At 47.4% G+C, this 18,746-nt stretch overlaps 1 protein-coding gene across 8 annotated transcripts in view; it reads right to left on the bottom strand.

The window, feature by feature from the left end:
* The window catches only part of AMPD2 (adenosine monophosphate deaminase 2), a 505,052-nt gene that overhangs the window by 152,944 nt on the left and 333,362 nt on the right, over positions 1–18,746 (bottom strand). For 6 of the 8 annotated variants that reach the window (XM_078644773.1, XM_078644777.1, XM_078644770.1 and 3 more), the window contains exons 2-4: positions 5,230–5,360; positions 4,193–4,323; positions 2,587–2,655 (exon numbers count right to left, since the gene is read on the bottom strand). In XM_078644773.1, the coding sequence (XP_078500899.1) occupies positions 2,587–2,655; positions 4,193–4,323; positions 5,230–5,360 (331 nt within the window). The remainder of the gene's footprint in view (positions 1–2,586; positions 2,656–4,192; positions 4,324–5,229; positions 5,361–18,746) is intronic. The other 2 variants (XM_078644774.1, XM_078644772.1) reach the window with 1 other exon arrangement.

The following is an 18,746-nucleotide window of genomic DNA, read 5'->3' as shown; positions in this document are numbered from 1 at the left end:
GTAAGTGCAAAGTACAAGTAGCAGTTAATTAAAAATGCTTTTTAGGGCATGCTAGTAAAATCAGCAATTTCAGTTTTAAAATGTTTCACAAAGCGCTAGTACATCAGCAGCAATATACACTTTAAAAACAAACAATCCACAACAACACACCGCCGCAGCTTAGGTCGCCGCGTTATCAATGAAGCTAGGGCTGAGGGCGAAGTCTAAATAGACTGCAGGCTCGGCAGCGCTAGAGCGCTGACCTGCAAGGTTACGATCAGGGCGGAAGTGGTGCCACGAGGCAGGAAGTGCCGCTCCTCGAGCTGACCCTCCGCACAAACGGCACCAAGCCGGGGCGGAACGGGGTCACGAGGGCAGGAAAATACAGGTAAGTGCAAAGTACAAGTAGCAGTTAATTAAAAATGCTTTTTAGGGCATGCTAGTAAAATCAGCAATTTCAGTTTTAAAATGTTTCACAAAGCGCTAGTACATCAGCAGCAATATACACTTTAAAAACAAACAATCCACAACAACACACCGCCGCAGCTTAGGTCGCCGCGTTATCAATGAAGCTAGGGCTGAGGGCGAGGTCTAAATAGACTGCAGGCTCGGCAGCGCTAGAGCGCTGACCTGCAAGGTTACGATCAGGGCGGAAGTGGTGCCACGAGGCAGGAAGTGCCGCTCCTCGAGCTGACCCTCCGCGCAAACGGCACCAAGCCGGGGCGGAACGGGGTCACGAGGGCAGGAAAATACAGGTAAGTGCAAAGTACAAGTAGCAGTTAATTAAAAATGCTTTTTAGGGCATGCTAGTAAAATCAGCAATTTCAGTTTTAAAATGTTTCACAAAGCGCTAGTACATCAGCAGCAATATACACTTTAAAAACAAACAATCCACAACAACACACCGCCGCAGCTTAGGTCGCCGCGTTATCTGGCAGAGAAAGACACTGAAAGGGGAGGTCGGCTCGGGCAATGACCGCTACTCCACCCCCGGTCCTACCATTAGAGCGATCTGAACGTAAGGCATAGTAAGGGGCTGGTAAAGTGGCCAATAGGACGGGGAGGGAGTCTTCACAAAACCAAGTTTCTGTAAGAAACAGAATGTCTGGTGTGTGAAGGTCCAGTAGCACCGACAGTTCGTGCGAGTGGGCTACGGCGGACCGGGTGTTCAGATAATAAGCTGAAAGGGTTTTAGGGGGTCCCGGATTAATATCACCTCTGGAGGGGTTAGGGGGGTTAAAATGAGGAGGGGGAATGGTGGAGGCAGGAGATAAACCAAGGGAGGAGATGCAGGAACAAGTAGTGGCGGCTAAAGGCCATGGGCCCTGGAGGCAGAGAAGTTCTGCGGGGGAGTAGGTGATACCGTGGGCAGAGTGGCGTGCCCCTAGCCCCGGTCGGCCGCAGACGGGCGCAGACGGGCTTGACTTGTGCGCGACTTCGGCGCGAAGTCGGCGCTCCCGCTGCGCTCGTCCGCTGCGCTTGCTCCAGGTCACCATTTATATCCAGTTACCGTAAGCCACTGGACCGCTGACCTGCACGGGGAGAGGCAGGGCGGAAGTGGTGCAGGACCAGGTAGGAAGTGTCGCTCGTAGACTGACCCTCCGCTCAAACAGCACACAGCCGGGGCGGACCGGGGTCAAGAGCGAAGAAGATGGAGGTAAGTTGCCAAATTTCTACATCAAAGTGCAGGCGCGATGCTATCAATCAGCATGAAGCAATTTTAGAACACACGGAGTGCGCGAAGATTTAATCAGCATGCAGCAGTTTTAAAACACGCAGAGTGCGCGAAGCTTTTATTCAGCATATAACAGCATTAAAACACACAGAGTGCGCAACACAGCTATCAATCAGCTGGGTTGTGCAAATTTTTAAAAGAAAAGCATTCAGTATGGGAGCGCGCAAGTAGCCTGCCCACCGCTGTAGTCTGTGGTAGTTGTCTGGTCGCGAGGACAAACAGGAAGCAAAATATACCAAAAATACACTGCAGCCACTGGACCGCTGACCTGCACGGGGAGAGGCAGGGCGGAAGTGGTGCAGGACCAGGTAGGAAGTGTCGCTCGTAGACTGACCCTCCGCTCAAACGGCACACAGCCGGGGCGGACCGGGGTCAAGAGCGAAGAAGATGGAGGTAAGTTGCCATGCTGAACAGAGGCCTCTCTGCCCTACTCTTTTGGCATGGTGAAAGGGCCAGGGGAGAGACCCCTGTGGCACAAGGGAGGAGACGTCGTCCTTCAGAAACCTTACACCCCCAAACCAATCAAATCCCTCTGAACTGCTGTGAGATATGGAAGGCTCAGGGCCCCTCACCACCTGCTGCAGGGGGCTCTTATCTTTGTGTGCACTGGAGAGGGCAGATCCCTCAAGAAACTCAGAGAACATATGCCCCTGTAGTACAGCGAGGGGAAGAAAGCAGGAGTGGTGAGAGAGAGGTGAGTATGTCAGAAGATCAAAGGGAAGGGGGAAGTGATACACAGACGAGAAGGAGCTGGAACGTGTAAGTAGAGAGGTATCAGAGAGAGGAGTAGAGGGCACAAAAGATAGCTAGAGTCAGACCTTGGGTACGAGGAGGGAAAATATATGCAGGGGAAGCGCCTGCGAAGCACTCACCCGAAATCTGCTGAACTGTCAATTTTCATGAAGTCTTGTTTGGCTCGGACTAATATCTCGGGTTCCTGTCTGCAGAAGATGAGCAGGGAGCGCGCAAAGGGACAAGAGAGGGGTGGACATAACACGTAAGAAGTAGAGAGCCAGGAGAAAAGATAAAGGTAAGAGAGATGAGGTAGTAGGCAGGGAGATGGGGAAGAGCAGGGGTCAAAGGGCAGGGAACAAATGACAGAGAGGGAGTGTATGGAGAAAGATGGGTGGCAGATAAAGAGGCAGATAGCAGGGTGGAGAGGTTCAGTGGATGGAAAGAGGAACAGGCAGGGAGAAGGGTTTAAGTCAGGGAGGAAGGGTAAAAGGTAGGGAGGGGAAAAAGGCAGGGAGGGGAAAAAGGCAGGGAGGGGTAAAAGGCAGGGCAGAGTGGTACAGGGTAGGGAGCCGGGAACGGGTGAGTGGCAGCAGACAGGAGGTGGGGTGGATAGTATGGGAACGGGGTACGGGAAGTAGGGATACAAAGCATGCAGTGGGGCAGAATACAGTTTAAAGGGATAGGGGTAGAAGACACAGATATAGCCGTGAAAATACAAACAGATACAAGCGGGTGAACGTAGGGAGTGCGCACGGGTGGAGGGCACAGAGAGATGAGAGAACACAGAAAGACAAGAGTCAAAACAGTGACTATGCACAACTAGAGAGATTCTCAAGCAGACGCTGTGATATAATGCAGAACTACAAGTAACATAATGCAACCAAACACCAGGGCCTGACACAGTACAGCGTATGCCTCTTTAAAGCGAAACATGTGATACGAAACGTGCACAGACATGCGCTGGAACAGAAAACACATTCATTGGAAATGTGGGAAAATACATTTTTTTTTAAATAGTAGACTATATATAGCCGTCTGCCATGGTCAGACCTAAACTGTCCACGCCTGTTTCGTACGTGCAGTCTCAGACATACCGCTGAAAACCTCTGGCAGGCTCATCATACATACCAAATAAAAAATACATGCCTTTGAGGAAGTGTCTAAACATCTCAAAAGGAGGAGGGAAAGGGCGCGAACAGCGGCCAGCGGGGCTCTCCCCAAAGCAGCTCCTCAGAGGCTTCAGCCAGCTGTTCCTTAGGGACATTGAACAGCGGCTCCTCGGGGACCTCACGTGGGTGCTGAGCAGACCCACTACAGCTGCTGGCTAAGGACAAGATTGCTGCCTGCTGGAGAGTTGGGCCCTCGCGCAGGTGCCCGGGGGATAAGGCAGCTCCACAAAGCCCTGACACAGTGTAGGCATCCAAAGCCCTTTCACTGCGCAGCTCCGTGAGCAGACCCTCTCCGGAGCAGCTGCGCCCTCACACATGGTTTGTTGGGCTGGAACTCTGTGCAGCCTGGCACTGCCAGATGGGTCAGCTTGAAACAATCAGCACGTGGCCTTTGTATTCGGTCCCGTCAGCGCGTACAGGACGCAAAAAAACATGGCCGACCCTGGCACTTTCTAGCTGGCCCGTGTGACAGGGACATACTGCACTCACCCAAAGGGCCCTCACACTGGGCGAGGCCCGGCCTCTCCCCACACAGCGCCCTGCGCGTGAAGTTCGCAGAGGATAAGGCTCTCACTTGATGTCCTGGCTGATCTGCCGCTCCAGGCGCTGGCGCCGCTCCTCAAGCTTCTCTATGGGGCTCTCCTCCGGGAACTCGTAGGGCGCGCTGCGCATCTCGCTGTCCACCATGGAGCGGGAGTACAGCTCCTGAGGAAAGAGAGACACGAGTCAGTCACTCAGGGCGCGTGGGGCGGGAGCTTCAGGCGGCCAGGACAGGGGTGAGAAAGTTCCACATGGTCGGGGCCCCAGTGTGAGCGGGAATAAAGCAGCCAGGGACTTCAGGTAAGAAAGCGGCCAGGGGTTTGGGCTAGATAGCTCTAGCTGACAAGGGGGCGTGGGGTGATAGAGCATCAGCCAGCAAGGAACCTGGTGTGAGAGAGCTTCTGATGCTCCCGGGCACGGGGTAAGGAAGGTGCACAGGAGAGAGCTTCAGACGGTCAGATGCCAAGAGTAAGAGCGCTTACGATGCTCCCTGGTTTGGGGGGTGAAAGAAATTCTGAATGAGGTTGTGATTGGGTGTGGGTAGCCTTGATGTAGATGAGGTGCAGTTTTAGACAGGGCTGCCTGGTGCAGGTCTGGAGCAGTCTCCTGGTGGTCTGGTGTACATGTGATGTAGGTGTGGTGTAGCTCTGTTGTAGATGAGGTGCAGTTTATTACCGGGCCTATTCATGTGTGATGTGGCCCTGGTGCAAATCGTGCCCTGGTGCAGATGTGATTCAAGGGAGGTGTAGCTTTGGTGTAGATCAGCTGAATTTTTCTGCACATCAGATCATGTTCTGGTGTAGAAGGGGTGCCGGTGGCCCTAGTGAGGGTTAACAATTAAAGTGCAGGTTTTTGCATGGGTGGTCTAGGGCAATTTTTATGCAAGTTTGATGTAGTGATGGTGTATCCCTGCTGTAGATCAAACGCCTTTTTTGCAGATGTGGTGGGGATGGTCTAGTGCAAGTGTGACATGGGTTCGAAAGAATCTTAGTGCAGGCCGAATACAGTCAGGTGTGGTCTGGTGCAGATCAAGTGGAGTTTTTTGCAGGTCTGGTCCTGGTGTCCTATTACCTCAGCAATCTCCTTGTACTTCCCGTCCATGGAGGTTGTCAGGTCCACGGGGAAATGTTTCAGAGAATGCGGAGTTCCCTGGAAGGACTTGGCGGTCTGCAGCAGATGGGAGCCTGAGCCACCATGGAGCTCTAAAAAGAGATAAAAAGAAAGATCAAGTGAGTGGACGGGAGAGGGCTAACCTGTGCATGAGCGAAAGAGATCATGGGAGAGTTCCAATGAGCAGAGTTGAGCATTCCAGGAAATTGAAAGGGAGAGCCACGCCAAGGATCTGACTTGGCTCCTGGAGCCAGAGACAGATATTTGGCATGCAATGGTGCAAGAAATGTCATGAAAAACCATGATTAAAACAATTAACATTTCAAAAAAGCGTGTTCCGCTGACACTTGTAATCATTTCGCAGTATTACATTAGCTTATACTGCTGCATTGAGTGGAATATTTTAGAAGTGATGGTTTCTAAACTTTAATTTAGAAACATTTAGGAATCGCCCATTTCCCACACAGTGACAACAACACCATTAATGACCCAAAATACAAGCCAGCTTCCTTGTGCCCCATATACATGGCCTTGATGATTATAGCTTGAGCAACATTATAATCTGTTAAACCACATACAAGAGAGGTTTTTGTGCAGGCACAACGAACTGAATTAATTCAAGGTGCTCTAAAATATGATGATCAATAGAGGGAAGACACTAATGTAATAACTTAGGATCACACAATTAGTCAAGTAGGGAAGCAAAAATTGAAGTCAGGTTTCCTGATTACACGTTGTGCATATCAGCTGACACAAGAAATGTTTCTACAAGAAAGTACTATGTTAAGGAGATGGAAGGCATTCTATTTTAAGATTGAGCCTACCAACAGCACAGGCTGTTGTGTTGCCAAAGACATATTGTCGGCTTACCAAAACATTCACGAGCTTGCAGCCAACCCGTTACTTACCATTGGTTGGCTTTGCTTTTAGTCTTATTTTCTTTCTTTCTATTGGGTGTCTTTCCTTGTTTCAGCCTTTCTACCTTGAGTTCATCCTTTCCCTGGAGCATAGCCACTTTACCATTTCTTTGACTGACTAACTTCTATGACTCCTTTGTCGCTTTTATGGAACAATCTTTTTCTTTTTGTTCAAGCACTCCATGGAAGTGCATGAGGTTTCCAGCTGTCTACCTTGTGCACTTTTCTCCCCCTTCCACATTGCACTCTCACCCATGTCCTCTCTCCTCCCACTTATATTCGTTTTGCTCTGTCGCCCATGTGCTTCTACCCCTCTGGCGCTGACTTTTGCCCATGTTCTTTCCCTCATGTTGCTTCTCCCCCTGCTCGCCATGTTGCTTCACCCTCCCAACCCTGGTGTTGGTGCACCTGCCCGGCCCCCATGTTGCTTCACCTGCCACCTCTTTCCCAACCCCTGCAACCAGCGCATCCATTTTTGAAGTGCTTTCACACTACATTCTAAAAGAGCACTTCAGCGCTCCTCCTTTTTAGGTCGAGCCTGGGCAGCGCATGTGCTGCTCTGAGAGGCTTGCAGTTCTCAGGTAGGGACTTTAAGCTCCGCCCACTCTCTGCCCATATTTTTCATTGGCTTGTGTCAGTGTCCACTGTAAACTGTAGCTGTTCACTGATCAAGAGGCTTAGTAGTCCCGCCATAGTACCTCCTTGTCTCATTTTGTAACCTCCCATGGCGACGCCCCCTATTACTTGTGTTGTTACTCTGTAGGCTTTATTTACAGCCTCCAAACACTATTTTCTCAAATAGCTTTGTCCTCCCTGCTCTTGCAGGCAAGACACACTCTCTCCGAACGCTTTAAAAACATTTTTATAGCACGGGCACCAAAGCATTTGCAATGCAACAGGTCACGCGTTTGCAAGAGTTTAAGCTATTGGCATTGTAAATGACAATGGTGTTTATTTATGTGTTTTAAAAACAAAACATAAATAAAAGGCATTATCATTTACAATGCTTATAGCTCAAACCCCTGTAAATGCAAGACCTATTGCATTGCAAATGCTTGTTTAATTTACTGATCCATCTCACGTTGAAAGCATGTGCGCCTCTACAAAATGAAGCATTGTGTTTTTGTTTTTTTAGCAATGGAGCACAGCAACTGTGATGCTGTACAGCATGGCTAAAATACAGTGGCAAAGCCTAGAGGTTGTTATAAGCAAGATTTTTTGGGTTTACCAATGCCTATTATGTTGATATAACTGGCTTTCCCTGACTTAAAAAAAGAGACCAATTTCAGGTGCAGCTCAAGCCGCTGAACATCTCCGTAGAAACATAGAGGGTCTCATAGATCCTATGAAGCTACAAGTAATCACTGAGACAAAAATGTTGGCAGAGATGGGCTGCTCACAGAGGGAAAGGAGGAACGGATATGGGGAAGGTAAAGAGAGCAGGGTGGTGTGAGACAAAATTGAGCTCTGAGAGTGAGAAGGGCATATGGTGATAGGGAGGGTAAAGAGGAAACAGAGAGGGCTCCCGAGAAACATTAAGCTCTTTAAGAAAGATGCACATATGTTATGTTATGTTATGTTATGTGGGGGGTTCGGCAAGAAAGGATTTAAACCAACCGAACACCGACCCCCTTAGACCGATCTCCCAGAGTCTAAGAAGGAGACGGTCGTGGGGGACGGTGTCGAAGGCCGCCGATAGGTCAAGCATCACCAACATGGCTCTTCCCCCAGCGTCCAGAGTTTCTCTTATGACCTCAGTGACTTCAAGCAACGCAGTCTCGGTGCTCATGTTGGATCGAAACCCAGACTGTGAAGGATGCAGGATATTGTTGGATTCAAGAAAATTGGCCAGAGTGAGATGCACATGCTTCTCAACTACTTTCGCTAGGGCGGGCAAAAGCGAAATAGGTCTGTAATTTGCGTGTACTTTAGGATCGAGATTGTTTTTTTAAAAAGAGGTAGTATCAGGGCTTGTTTCCACCGCAAAGGGACCGTTCCTGTGCTCAAGGAGAGGTTAAGCACAGGGTTAATTAGGGGGTTGAGCACATGTGCCACTTGTGCAATCAATTTTGCAGGGTAGGGATCTAGGGGGGAGACGGATTTTAGATTGGACAGTAAATTAAAGGAGGCTTGGTGAGTAATAAGTGGAAAAACCCTAATTGAGGGGCTCATCTGGTTAGGAGAGAGAGGAGACACAGGCACATCTCTAATAGCCGGAGCGGCAGCTGCAGCGAAAGAGGTTTGAATAAGCTGGATTTTGTTCGCAAAAAAGTTGGCTAGCTCAGTGATCCAAAGCTCGGAGTGGGTATTCCTGGGGGTACACCAGGAGGGAGAGGTAAAATCCTTAACTATTCTAAAAATCTCTTTGCAAGAGTTGGAAGCAGCTTCAATTCTTGAAGCAAAATATGACTTCTTACCAGCGTTAATGTCCTGGTGATAGACCCTCAGCAGAGCTCTATAGGTTTCTTTAGAGTTGGCGTCATAGTGCTTACGCCATGCTCTTTCGGCTTTTTTGCATTGCCGCCGTTTCTCCGCCAACGCAGAGGAAAACCAAGGCGCAGGCGCTCTAGACTGGTTGGTCTTAGGGGCTCGGATAGGAGCAAGTTCATCTAATTGTTGGGTAAGCCATGACTGGAGAAGCTCCAAATCAGTCTCGAGGATTCCTGTCATCTGGCAAGGGTGAGTACATAAGGCCTGCGCCAGCATTTCGAAGGAGACCCTATGGAAGGCCCTAAAACCCTGCGCTTGGCGGGCAGGTCCACTGGGCGGCGCTTTCTTGGAGTGTGAAATCTGAAAGTCCACTAGATAATGGTAGGACCAAAGGACTGGTGCGAGGGAAGATAATTCAATCGGGGTCGTGGAGAATACCTGGTCAAGTGTGTGACCTTTACAATGTGTGGCAGCCGAAAGATAAGGGATAAGGCCGAGAGAGGAGGTGATTTCCAACAGCTTGATGCTATCTGTAGCATCTTCTATATCCATATGGATATTGAAGTCTCTTAGTAATAGACAATGATTGGACCTAAGACAGAGCGTGGTTATAACCGAATGGAGTTCTTCAAAGAAGAGACCCAAGGGGCCAGGGGGTCTGTATACCAAAAGCCCTGTGCACGATTGATTGGGTGTCAGGGTAAGCGAAAAGCCCAGGGTTTCGCAGCCCTGAATGTCATCTGTGGGTATAATAGAACAATCCGTTCGCCTATCGACCACCATAGCGACACCCCCCCCCCCCGCCCACTAGCTCTATCTTTCCTGACTGGAGGGAATCGCGGTGGCAATGTCTGGACCAGAGCTATCTCCGAGCCATGTTTCGTTCAGGAAAAGACATGTGGGAGATTTATCGCAAAGTAAGTCGTGTAAATCCAGGGCATGCTTTCCCAGGGATCTAGTGTTAAGTAGCAGACAGTTACTTTTAGTGGAGGGGAGTTTGGGGAGTGAGATGCCTCTCTTGCCAGGTAGCCATCCACACCCAGGGCAGCATCTGTTGCCCTTAGGTGGTGTAGGAAAGACCGTACAGCAGTTGGCTCTAAGGTCTTTGAGAGCGAGAAGCTCCCCATGGGTGTACTTGGGCATCCCAGCGTCAAAAAGCCCACCTGCCCTGCACCCGTGCGCCTCCGGGACACTGACGGGCGCAGACGGGCTTTCCTTTGGCGCTCCTTAGGCGCCTCCGCAGCGCGTGTCCGCTGCGCGGAGAGGAGTGCACCTAGTTTTAAGGCGTCGCTGGCCATCCGGTGCGAGTCAGCACCACTAGACTGCCGGCCTCGAGTCTACCTACCCCCAAGATTGCCGCCACAGAAATGCGCGCCTGACAGGTATACCCCAGCACCTCGATGTACCGGCTGGAAGGGTAGGAGCACTTCAGGCAGAGCAGCGCGGCACAAGCAAGGATGGGAAAGGTAGGAAAAATAAGTGTTGAGGGGCCTAAGGTCACCCGGCTTTGCGCTTCAGGTGCCTGAAAGAGTAGAAAGTGCAATGTGCAAAAGCCAGCCGCAGAGATAACACAATATCCTGTGAGTGAAAGACATTGATCGAGAGAGAGAGAAACAAAGATTCCACGAGTAAGCAAGAGAGAGATTCAGCGAGGGAGTGGGAGAGAGAGAGACATCAGATCTTGGCAGATACTGTTATGTAAACAAGGCAGAGGCCTTTTGTGTGTAAAAATAATAGAGACACCTTGTAAGTGAGTGAGAGATCACAACAGTGAGTGAGAAACATCCTGTGAGCGTTCGAAGGAGAGAGACATCCAGTCATTGAGTGGGAGAGAGGGATACTGTGTAAACAAGTGAGCGGGAGAGACACCTTGTGAATAAGTGAGAGAGAGTGGGAGACCTCCAGTGAGTGAGTGAGGTAGGTAAGGAGAAAGGGAATATTGAGAAATATGGGATAAAAACGCGAACCCAATCCCGAGATAATGTGGGTCTGTCTAAGAGAGGGGCTTTTAGTGAGTGAGTGACAGGAGGAAGAGGGCTGAAACCTCGAGACAACATGGGAGTCTGAGGAAAAGAGAGACAGGCTGTGAGGGAGAATAGCATTGGCCGGGAGTTACAAGAAACCTTTGATGCACGGAAGCACGATAGAAGAGGAATATCAGCTTCTACGACAGATAGCTTTCTAGCTCCAATTATTCTCAGAAGATTTTTGTCAGAGAAAGGGTGAAGGAAATCATAGCAGACATTCAAGCTAACTCAGGAACTTGGGTGCTCAGGAAGCCGGGTGAGGCGCAAATCCCTGAATAGTAATTACTACTGTTATTGTGAAATATGACAAGGAATGTGGTAGTTGGACCACAGCATCCAGGCATTTCCTTCCAAAGCTTCCTCTTTCTCTGTCCCCAACTTCTACAGATCTGGGAAGGTATATGGCAGGGCTGTACAGACCAAAAGCAATCTGGCATGGTCCGGCTGGATCAAACATTCAAGAGTAAGTGGTGCAGGTGATATTCATGTCTGCAACATCCAGATGATTTCTGCCCTGCACCCATGCCCCAAACGCTGTAATCCTACCTGCAATCATATCCCTATTAAAAGTCTCTTTTGTCTCAGGAGTAGTGACCGAGTTGGAAAGAAAGCATGAGAAAGCCTATCTTGAAGAAGTCCACATTAAACCCTAACGCTGAAGCAACTACAGACATATTATTGCTCCTGGCCAGCTCCAATGTAGAAGAGAAGTCACTGTAGAAGAGAAGTCACTGGCCCTTTCTCCCTTCAGTCATCTAAAGTCATTTGCGCTTCTCCATCATGCACAAGCTGTAGTTCGGCCTAAGAAGAAGACTGAGACTGTCCTGGTGTCTTACTGTATGAACGCAGAATGTATCTGGATGAAGAACATCCGATTAGTGTCATTCTTCTAGACCATGATCCACTTTTGATACGGGGGATCATGCCATTTTAAGCCACTATGTGGCAGAACTAGACCTGGTGTCTGTGGTCTTTTCCTTGTTCTCATTGTTTCTATAAGGAAAAAGAGCAATCTTTAAATCTCCGACCACACACACCTGTGGGATATTGCAAAGGTCTCACTTGTCTCATATACTATTTCACGTAGACATGGGAGCCTGTCAGCCATTATCAATTCTTTCAGCGTTGACTAAGTCTGAGATGCAGCCCACACACAGATCCTCAGACCTCAGTCTGAGCTTCAGCAGTCTCTCCGTGGTGGTTGTGTGGCTATACTAAGTTGGACAACAATCTGCTGAAGCTCAATTCCAGCAAGACAGAGGTACTAATTAAGGGTCGGTACAGGCGTGAACGCCTTCTCTGTGGTTGCAACAAATGGCCAGCTTTGTAGATGTGATAACCCTGTACGGTGCAACCTGCTGTAGCCATTCTTTGGGGGGCATTAATTGAAGCTCTAGCCTCGCTGCTACATGGGGTTTCAGAAATGTGCTTTCTTAGTAGGATCCTTGCTCTAATTATACTCAAATGAAGAACACTTCCCAGAGTTTTTCTTTTCCCATTATCCCACTACTGCACTTTCTCGTTCGAGAGCTCAAATTTAAAAGCATATATACTTTGCTACAGTGTAGGTGCTGCTTTAGCACAGAGAGCTTCTCTCTCTGTCGGCTGCAAGGAGGATCCCCGCACAAATGTTTGTGATATTAATAACTAACTTTTACAGACTCAGCACACAGACAGAAAAATAAAGTTTTCTTCGATATCTTTTTTTGGTTGGTTCATTTTTTGGGGGGTACCTCAGTGTCATAGTCCTTGTGTCAAGATGCCCCTGGGTGTACATGCACTGACTGATATTTATATTCTTTCACTCATTTCATTCGATGGGGCCTACTCTGATCTCCTGCGAACAAACGTCACAAATTACCAAAGACACCCATGGGCGTCCTCTATAATCAAGGAGAGGGAGGATATTGCTACCACACTGCTGTCTAAATATATTGAAACCATTTATGGATGGGAGACCTGGAAAAGAGACAGAGCTTACACTTCTGGACAATCAAGAACAAATGGTGTGAGAGGTCAGAGAGATCTGCTGCCCTCTGGGTGCCACTGAACTTGTCAGCTGCCTTCAACACTATAAGTCATATATATCGCTTCTTGATTGTTTGTCCATTGTAACTGGAGCGTCTAACCACTCACGTGGGTGGTTTAAAGATTTGTTACCAAAAGAGTTACCCTGGTCCAATACCAGGCTCACCTAACACCCCCGTCCATGTAGAGCGCAGCAGGTCTCCCAGCTGTTACTAATACATTTTAACATGTACATGCATTGCATAATCTTATGGAAAAGATGGCTACCACAAGTATGCAGATACATAACAGTTTTTCACTTGTCTGGAAACTATTACTTACATTTATATCAATGTTATCCAGACATGAATGCAACAAAAATGGCTTGTTTGATATGAATACGTGTAAAAAAGAGCTGATAATCATCTGATCTAGTAACCAGTTTACTGAATTGGGCCCAAAGTATCGCAAGTGAAGAGAGTGGACATTTTAACTGCCAAAATAGGCAACACACTTGGTTCCCTATTCAAGCTTAAGTGACAATAAAACAGCAGGCCAGTTACTCCACTAAAAACCGGACTCCTGTATTTATGTCCTAGACAAGACACATCCCTGTATAGATGTGCAGACAAGGGCAAAGATTGCCAGAGCAATCATCAAACTCTAGTCATTGACTTTCGCAGTCTGCTGTTTGCAGGCGCTCCAGTTAAGATGCCATGCTGTCTACAGAAGGTGCAGTCGTGCCCCCTTGCTGTCACAGGTATTTCCAAGTTTGATCATGTTTCCTCGATTCTATTTTACCTTCACTAGCTGACAGTCAACGCTTGGGGTTAATTTTGGAGTTTGATCATTAGACTCCAGTTCTTGGAAAGATGCAAACAGGCTCACTGGAACAATACTATTACCCAGTATGTAGCATCTATGGATACGTGCTATGTGGAATTCATTTGACAGTCACCAACCCTGGTTAAGTTTTGAATGCGCTTTTCCTCGAATTAAGGTGATTCACAAATCTTGTCTCAGTTCAAGAATCAGCTTTAGGAGCTCTATAAAGGTACTCTATCCTTGATTTACTTACCAGAGACAGATGAGGAAACCAATACGAGATAAACACATCGATAGGAAGTGAGTCGGTCAAAAAGGGAGAGACAATACGAATGCAAGAGTGTGAGGGATTGAGATGCCACAGATTTCTTTGGAAGAGGGAGAAATTAAAGGAGTCAGGGCCTGCAGGCGGGGAGATAATATATCAAACACAATGAAGCTTTGCTCAATGGTGTACTAACTGTGGCAATTATGAATTAGGAAGAGAGGAAAGAGAGAAAAGAGGAAAGGTGGTAGATGTGGAGAGAAAGTGCCATGCGAGGTTGGTACACCATAACAAGCTCTACATTAAAGCAACAGAAAGATTGTCCTAGAAGAAAGAGGTTGCAAAAGGATAGGGACTTAAAGGGATGGAGAGTGTAAACAAAGAGGCCAAGACATGCAAGACGATGAATTGCAGCAGGCGCTTCATATACTTTTTCTTTGTCCGTACTTATTAATATCACCACAGAATATTACATCAACACCGAGATCTACGGTAGGCCAAGGAGGATGATCTACCCGGGTTAGAGAGCTGGGCTGTCTGGCACCCACCTATGGGTACCAACTGCAACCACTGCTCAGCGTGGACCCGACGGCAGCTCTAACACTGCAGCACAGGGCAGCAAAGCCACTCACCAGACACTGTCAAAAAGATCAGTTCCAAGATGTCACTACTTGCCTGAAACAGGGCTGCTAGCTCTATCTATCTGAATGGTACAAAGACCAACATTTTCAGGTAACAAAACTGGTCAGAGTAACTAGGACCTGCCATGGCACCCTTTCACACACTAATAAATACTGTATGGCTTAACAAAAAACTCCATTGGACATCATATCTAACTCCCATCTTATGTAGCATAGAAAAATCCTCATTGTGCTTCGGTTCTCGCTAGGCATGGAAATGAGCGCCTTGGTAGTGTGGCAACTTGATTATTGTTACACTGTCTATGCCTGGGTCCCCAGATATTAATCCTGAAACTTCAAAAGTGGAAAACCAACCAACAGGGCCCTGTTTTAAGCTAAACAAACGGCTCATAGGACTCATGCTCGCAAAGCCATGCACGAGCTGCCAGTGGGGTCACAAAATAAAGTTCAAACTACTCTTCACTATATTCAAAGCACATGACAGCCGTGGCTCAAAATACCCACAAACATTGTTTCCACTCTATGCACCCAACTGAAATCTGAAGTTCAGCAATGCAAACCCATTTGTAAATGCCAGATAGGACTGCAAATCCCACGAAGGCAGTTAGATCCGTGTTATAGCTGCACAACACTGTAATTCATTCATGACCTTATAAATCAACTTAATCTGGCAGCTTTTAAATGAAAACTGAAGACAAGCCTCTTTAAAGATGCCTTCTATTCCCACTTTAAAAGTGATTGGGTATTATCACCTCTTCCAACAAGCATTTGCAATGCAATAGGTCTCGCATTAGGAAAGTTTGAGTTATTGGTCTTGTAAATGACAATTTTTTTATTTATGTGTTGGTTTTGAAAATAGCTAAATTAATAGCTTTGCCATTTACAATGCCAATAGTTATAACTTTCGCAAATATGACACCTATAGCATTTGTAATGCAACATGTTTTGTATTTACGTGACTTAGATGTATTGATATTACAAATAACAATGGCTTTTAATTTTTATAAATAATTAATACATAAATAAAAGTGATTGTAATGTATATGTAGCGGAGTGGATGTATGTGATGGCAATTGTATGTTTTGCAATGAATATAAAAGGAAGCGCGTTGATGGTTGCATCTGGTGTGTATGGTGTACGTTATCTACGTGGCTGTAATGTGTGCGAGTGAGAATAAAACCACTTTTTTTGTGGAAAATTGAAGACACACAGAACTTAGCATTATAAGTGTAGCATGTGTTTTACAGTATGCAAAATAGTGTTGACCAGCCAGGCCAGACACTGGCTTGCCTGCCTCTAGATCCAGGCGATAAAGGAGGCTGTCCCTTCATACTTTGTAACTGTAGTGCAAAATGCAGCAGTGTTATTGACTGATTGCAATCACTCCTGGTGATCCTCAAGCCACCGTCGTTCATTTAAACTGATTCTGTATGCACAGGACACTTTAATGGTCGCAATTATATAAGAACAAAGAGCTGCTGCTTAGTATATCGACTCAACTGAAGTAACATTGTTATGTAAATAGAGGGAATCTGCCAAGTGTCAGCTCATCACAAACGGACCTGGGAAACTTGGCAGGTATTGCATGATAATGCAAACGAAAGGAAGTTGCTCTAAGCGTTGGGGCTTGGCGTGAAGCTGCTGCATTCTTCTATTGTTTGAGCGAATGTAAAAGTAAAACAGGAAAAACAAGTATTGGCATAGCCAATAGGTCTTGCCTTTTGGACCCTATAAGTGTTTAGCTGTGCAGTTCATATATACATGGCGTCGCCAAACGCAGACCAAAGAAAGGACAGGATTTCACGCTAATGGATGGCGAATTGTCCATTTATATTGTAAAGCAATGAAAAAATGTGGGAGTTACAGAGGCGCTGAAGAGAAACGTAGTTTGACAGCACAGACAGATTTCCTGTTTTTTTCCTACCTCTGTGACTCCGTTGAAAATCTTCCTGTAGTAATAAGGTCTCTGAACAAAATAACTTTTTAGTTGCTGCTAATAGTAGGAACCCTTCCCCTCCCCCCCCCTGCACTAGCTAAACAAGAGGCGGAGCGCAGTCCATCAACCTGAGAAGGATGAAATGCTCAGTTAGCCCCCATAGCATTGCAAACCCTGAGTTTCACGCTGCATGTTCAGCTTAATATGTGTATTAACCTAGTGGTCTGTGTTATTGGATAAGGAGGCAGTAGTTGGGCCAGATTAGCAGTCATTGAAAGATCTGGCTGACAGTTTTAGGTTGTATTAGCAAAAGTGAAGAAATTGTGCCTGACTTTGGTATGGTCGACTCACAGGCTGTCTCGCCCATTCGCACATGTGGTGCCTGGTGTCCTGGTTGTCGCTACTGCAGTGCATGTTTGGCCCCACACTTTGCTAACGGCAGGCAGAACAGGGATCAGGGGTCTATCTGGATCAGCACCAGATAGCATCCCCCAGGGACTGAGGGCAGAGAGGTTGCGATAGTTGTTCAGGGCGCTGAGGATGCTATGACGCAAAAGAGGCAAAGCCAGTCCCTGGCAGACCACTGCGTGCAACTGTTCCTCAGCCAGGGTAACAAGCACCTGGGCATGGTGGGCAGGACCATCTTGCGGTACCCTACAGTACGCAAGATGTTTACTGCCGCAGAGTGGGTGTTGGGCTACAAATTACAATCTGCTGCACCTCGGCCAGCACAGACCCCGGGAATAACAGGATAGGTCGGTTTATTGCCAGCCTGCTCTGTATACGTCTCCTCCTTGGAAGCCGCTGAACGACTGAGTCAAAAGTAGCCCTGGGGAGAGTCTCACAAGCCTAGTGCGTCTGCCAGAAAGTAGGGATTGACTCTCATGATTAAAGTGACGCAGAAGGTTAAACGGCAAGATTTCAGCTGTGAAGGGCAAAAGAGTACAAAGCTCCATTAGAGATCTGAACTCGCCTGCTCTGCAGTGTTGCTAAATTTCAAAACCCTTCTATCGCAATGTGGCATAACGGCCAGCGCGGTTGACTTTGTACTCTTCGTAACATTTGTACTCATATCGCTTTGATACTTGAGTGTTGCAATACGCAGCCGCACCACAATCAGATTTATGTTTCATAGCTGCCGCACAGAAATCCAGTGCCTGAATAGTGGGGCGGTGAGATGGTGACATTGCAAAAGCCTTTGTACAGGGGAGGGGAGGGAAGAGCAAGTGAGCTGCAATAAGCGGGTGTGTAGTTAAAAGGCGTGCCCTCAAAACTAATATAATGAGAAGCCGCAATTGTGAAAATGAAAGCGGGTATTTAGTTAAAAGGCGGCGACCTCCAAATTCAAATATTAAACCTGCGATGTTAACAATGAAAAGGGCATGTAGGCAAAAGGCGCACGGCATCCAACAAAGTTTGATTCCACATGCATAACACGTTACCTGGGAACACGTTAACAAACGTGAAATGTGGCATCCCACGCCTACATGTTCACCTCGTGTCCCCAATGGTAGCATGGACTTTTGGAGCTAGAAGAAAGGGTGGGGGAGGAGATGAAGCAGCAAGGGAGCGTGTGCATGAGGGCAGCCTTCCCAACAAAACAGAACAAGAAGCCAACATTTTAGAAGTGAGCGGCCGCGCTCGTAAAACAAGCTCTTGGCATTGCTGTGGGGAGGGGGGAGGAGAAATGCGAGACACGGCCTGGCGGCCGTGAAGTGTGAAGCAGTGGGCGGGGAGCGGATCCCTTTGAAGTGGGAGGCAGGCGGCACGGGAGCAAATGGTAAAAAGCGCGTGCATGAGCACATGCACTCGACAAAATCCGCGATGGTTTCAAAGCTTATTTGGCCCACAATACTCTCGTCTATTTATTCCTTGCGGAATAGAATAGTCGAGACCTAAAAAGGGAGATGGAAACTTTGAGTTCAATCGAACCCCTCGCTCCAAAGCCAGGATGTGAAAATTCACATGCATTGCTTAGAGCTTCACCAATACAGATTACCCATTGCTTCAGAAATGGATTGGATAATGCAGGAACTGCTTTTCACACAGTATTACCAATTGGCAGCATGCAATAGGCCAGTGCTTTACAAAACAAATAAATAATACGAACAACCACCAAGCGCCACACTATTGGAGTGGTACTGTACATCCACCACTTTGTGAATGTATTCTGAGATCTGTTGTGTCTACTTCCAAACAAGGGAAGGTTTTGACTATTTAAAGTTTGTAGGGCTTGTGGTTGCATTTGCATAGCAGCAGTAGCCACTAAGAATCAACACACACAAACCTTCAACAAAACCTATTAGACAGAACTCATTGACTGAAAGCGACCTTTATAAGAGATGAAACTTGTCTTTGTATGTTAGAAGCAGAGCCCAGGAGGTAACCATGAGCTTCACTACATAAACTGAAGGGTCCCCCAGGAGTCTG

The sequence above is a fragment of the Lissotriton helveticus genome, chromosome 5_1 (assembly GCF_964261635.1).
Source record: "Lissotriton helveticus chromosome 5_1, aLisHel1.1, whole genome shotgun sequence".
Lineage (NCBI taxonomy): Eukaryota > Metazoa > Chordata > Amphibia > Caudata > Salamandridae > Lissotriton > Lissotriton helveticus.
This window is presented reverse-complemented; position numbering and strand designations above follow the sequence as displayed.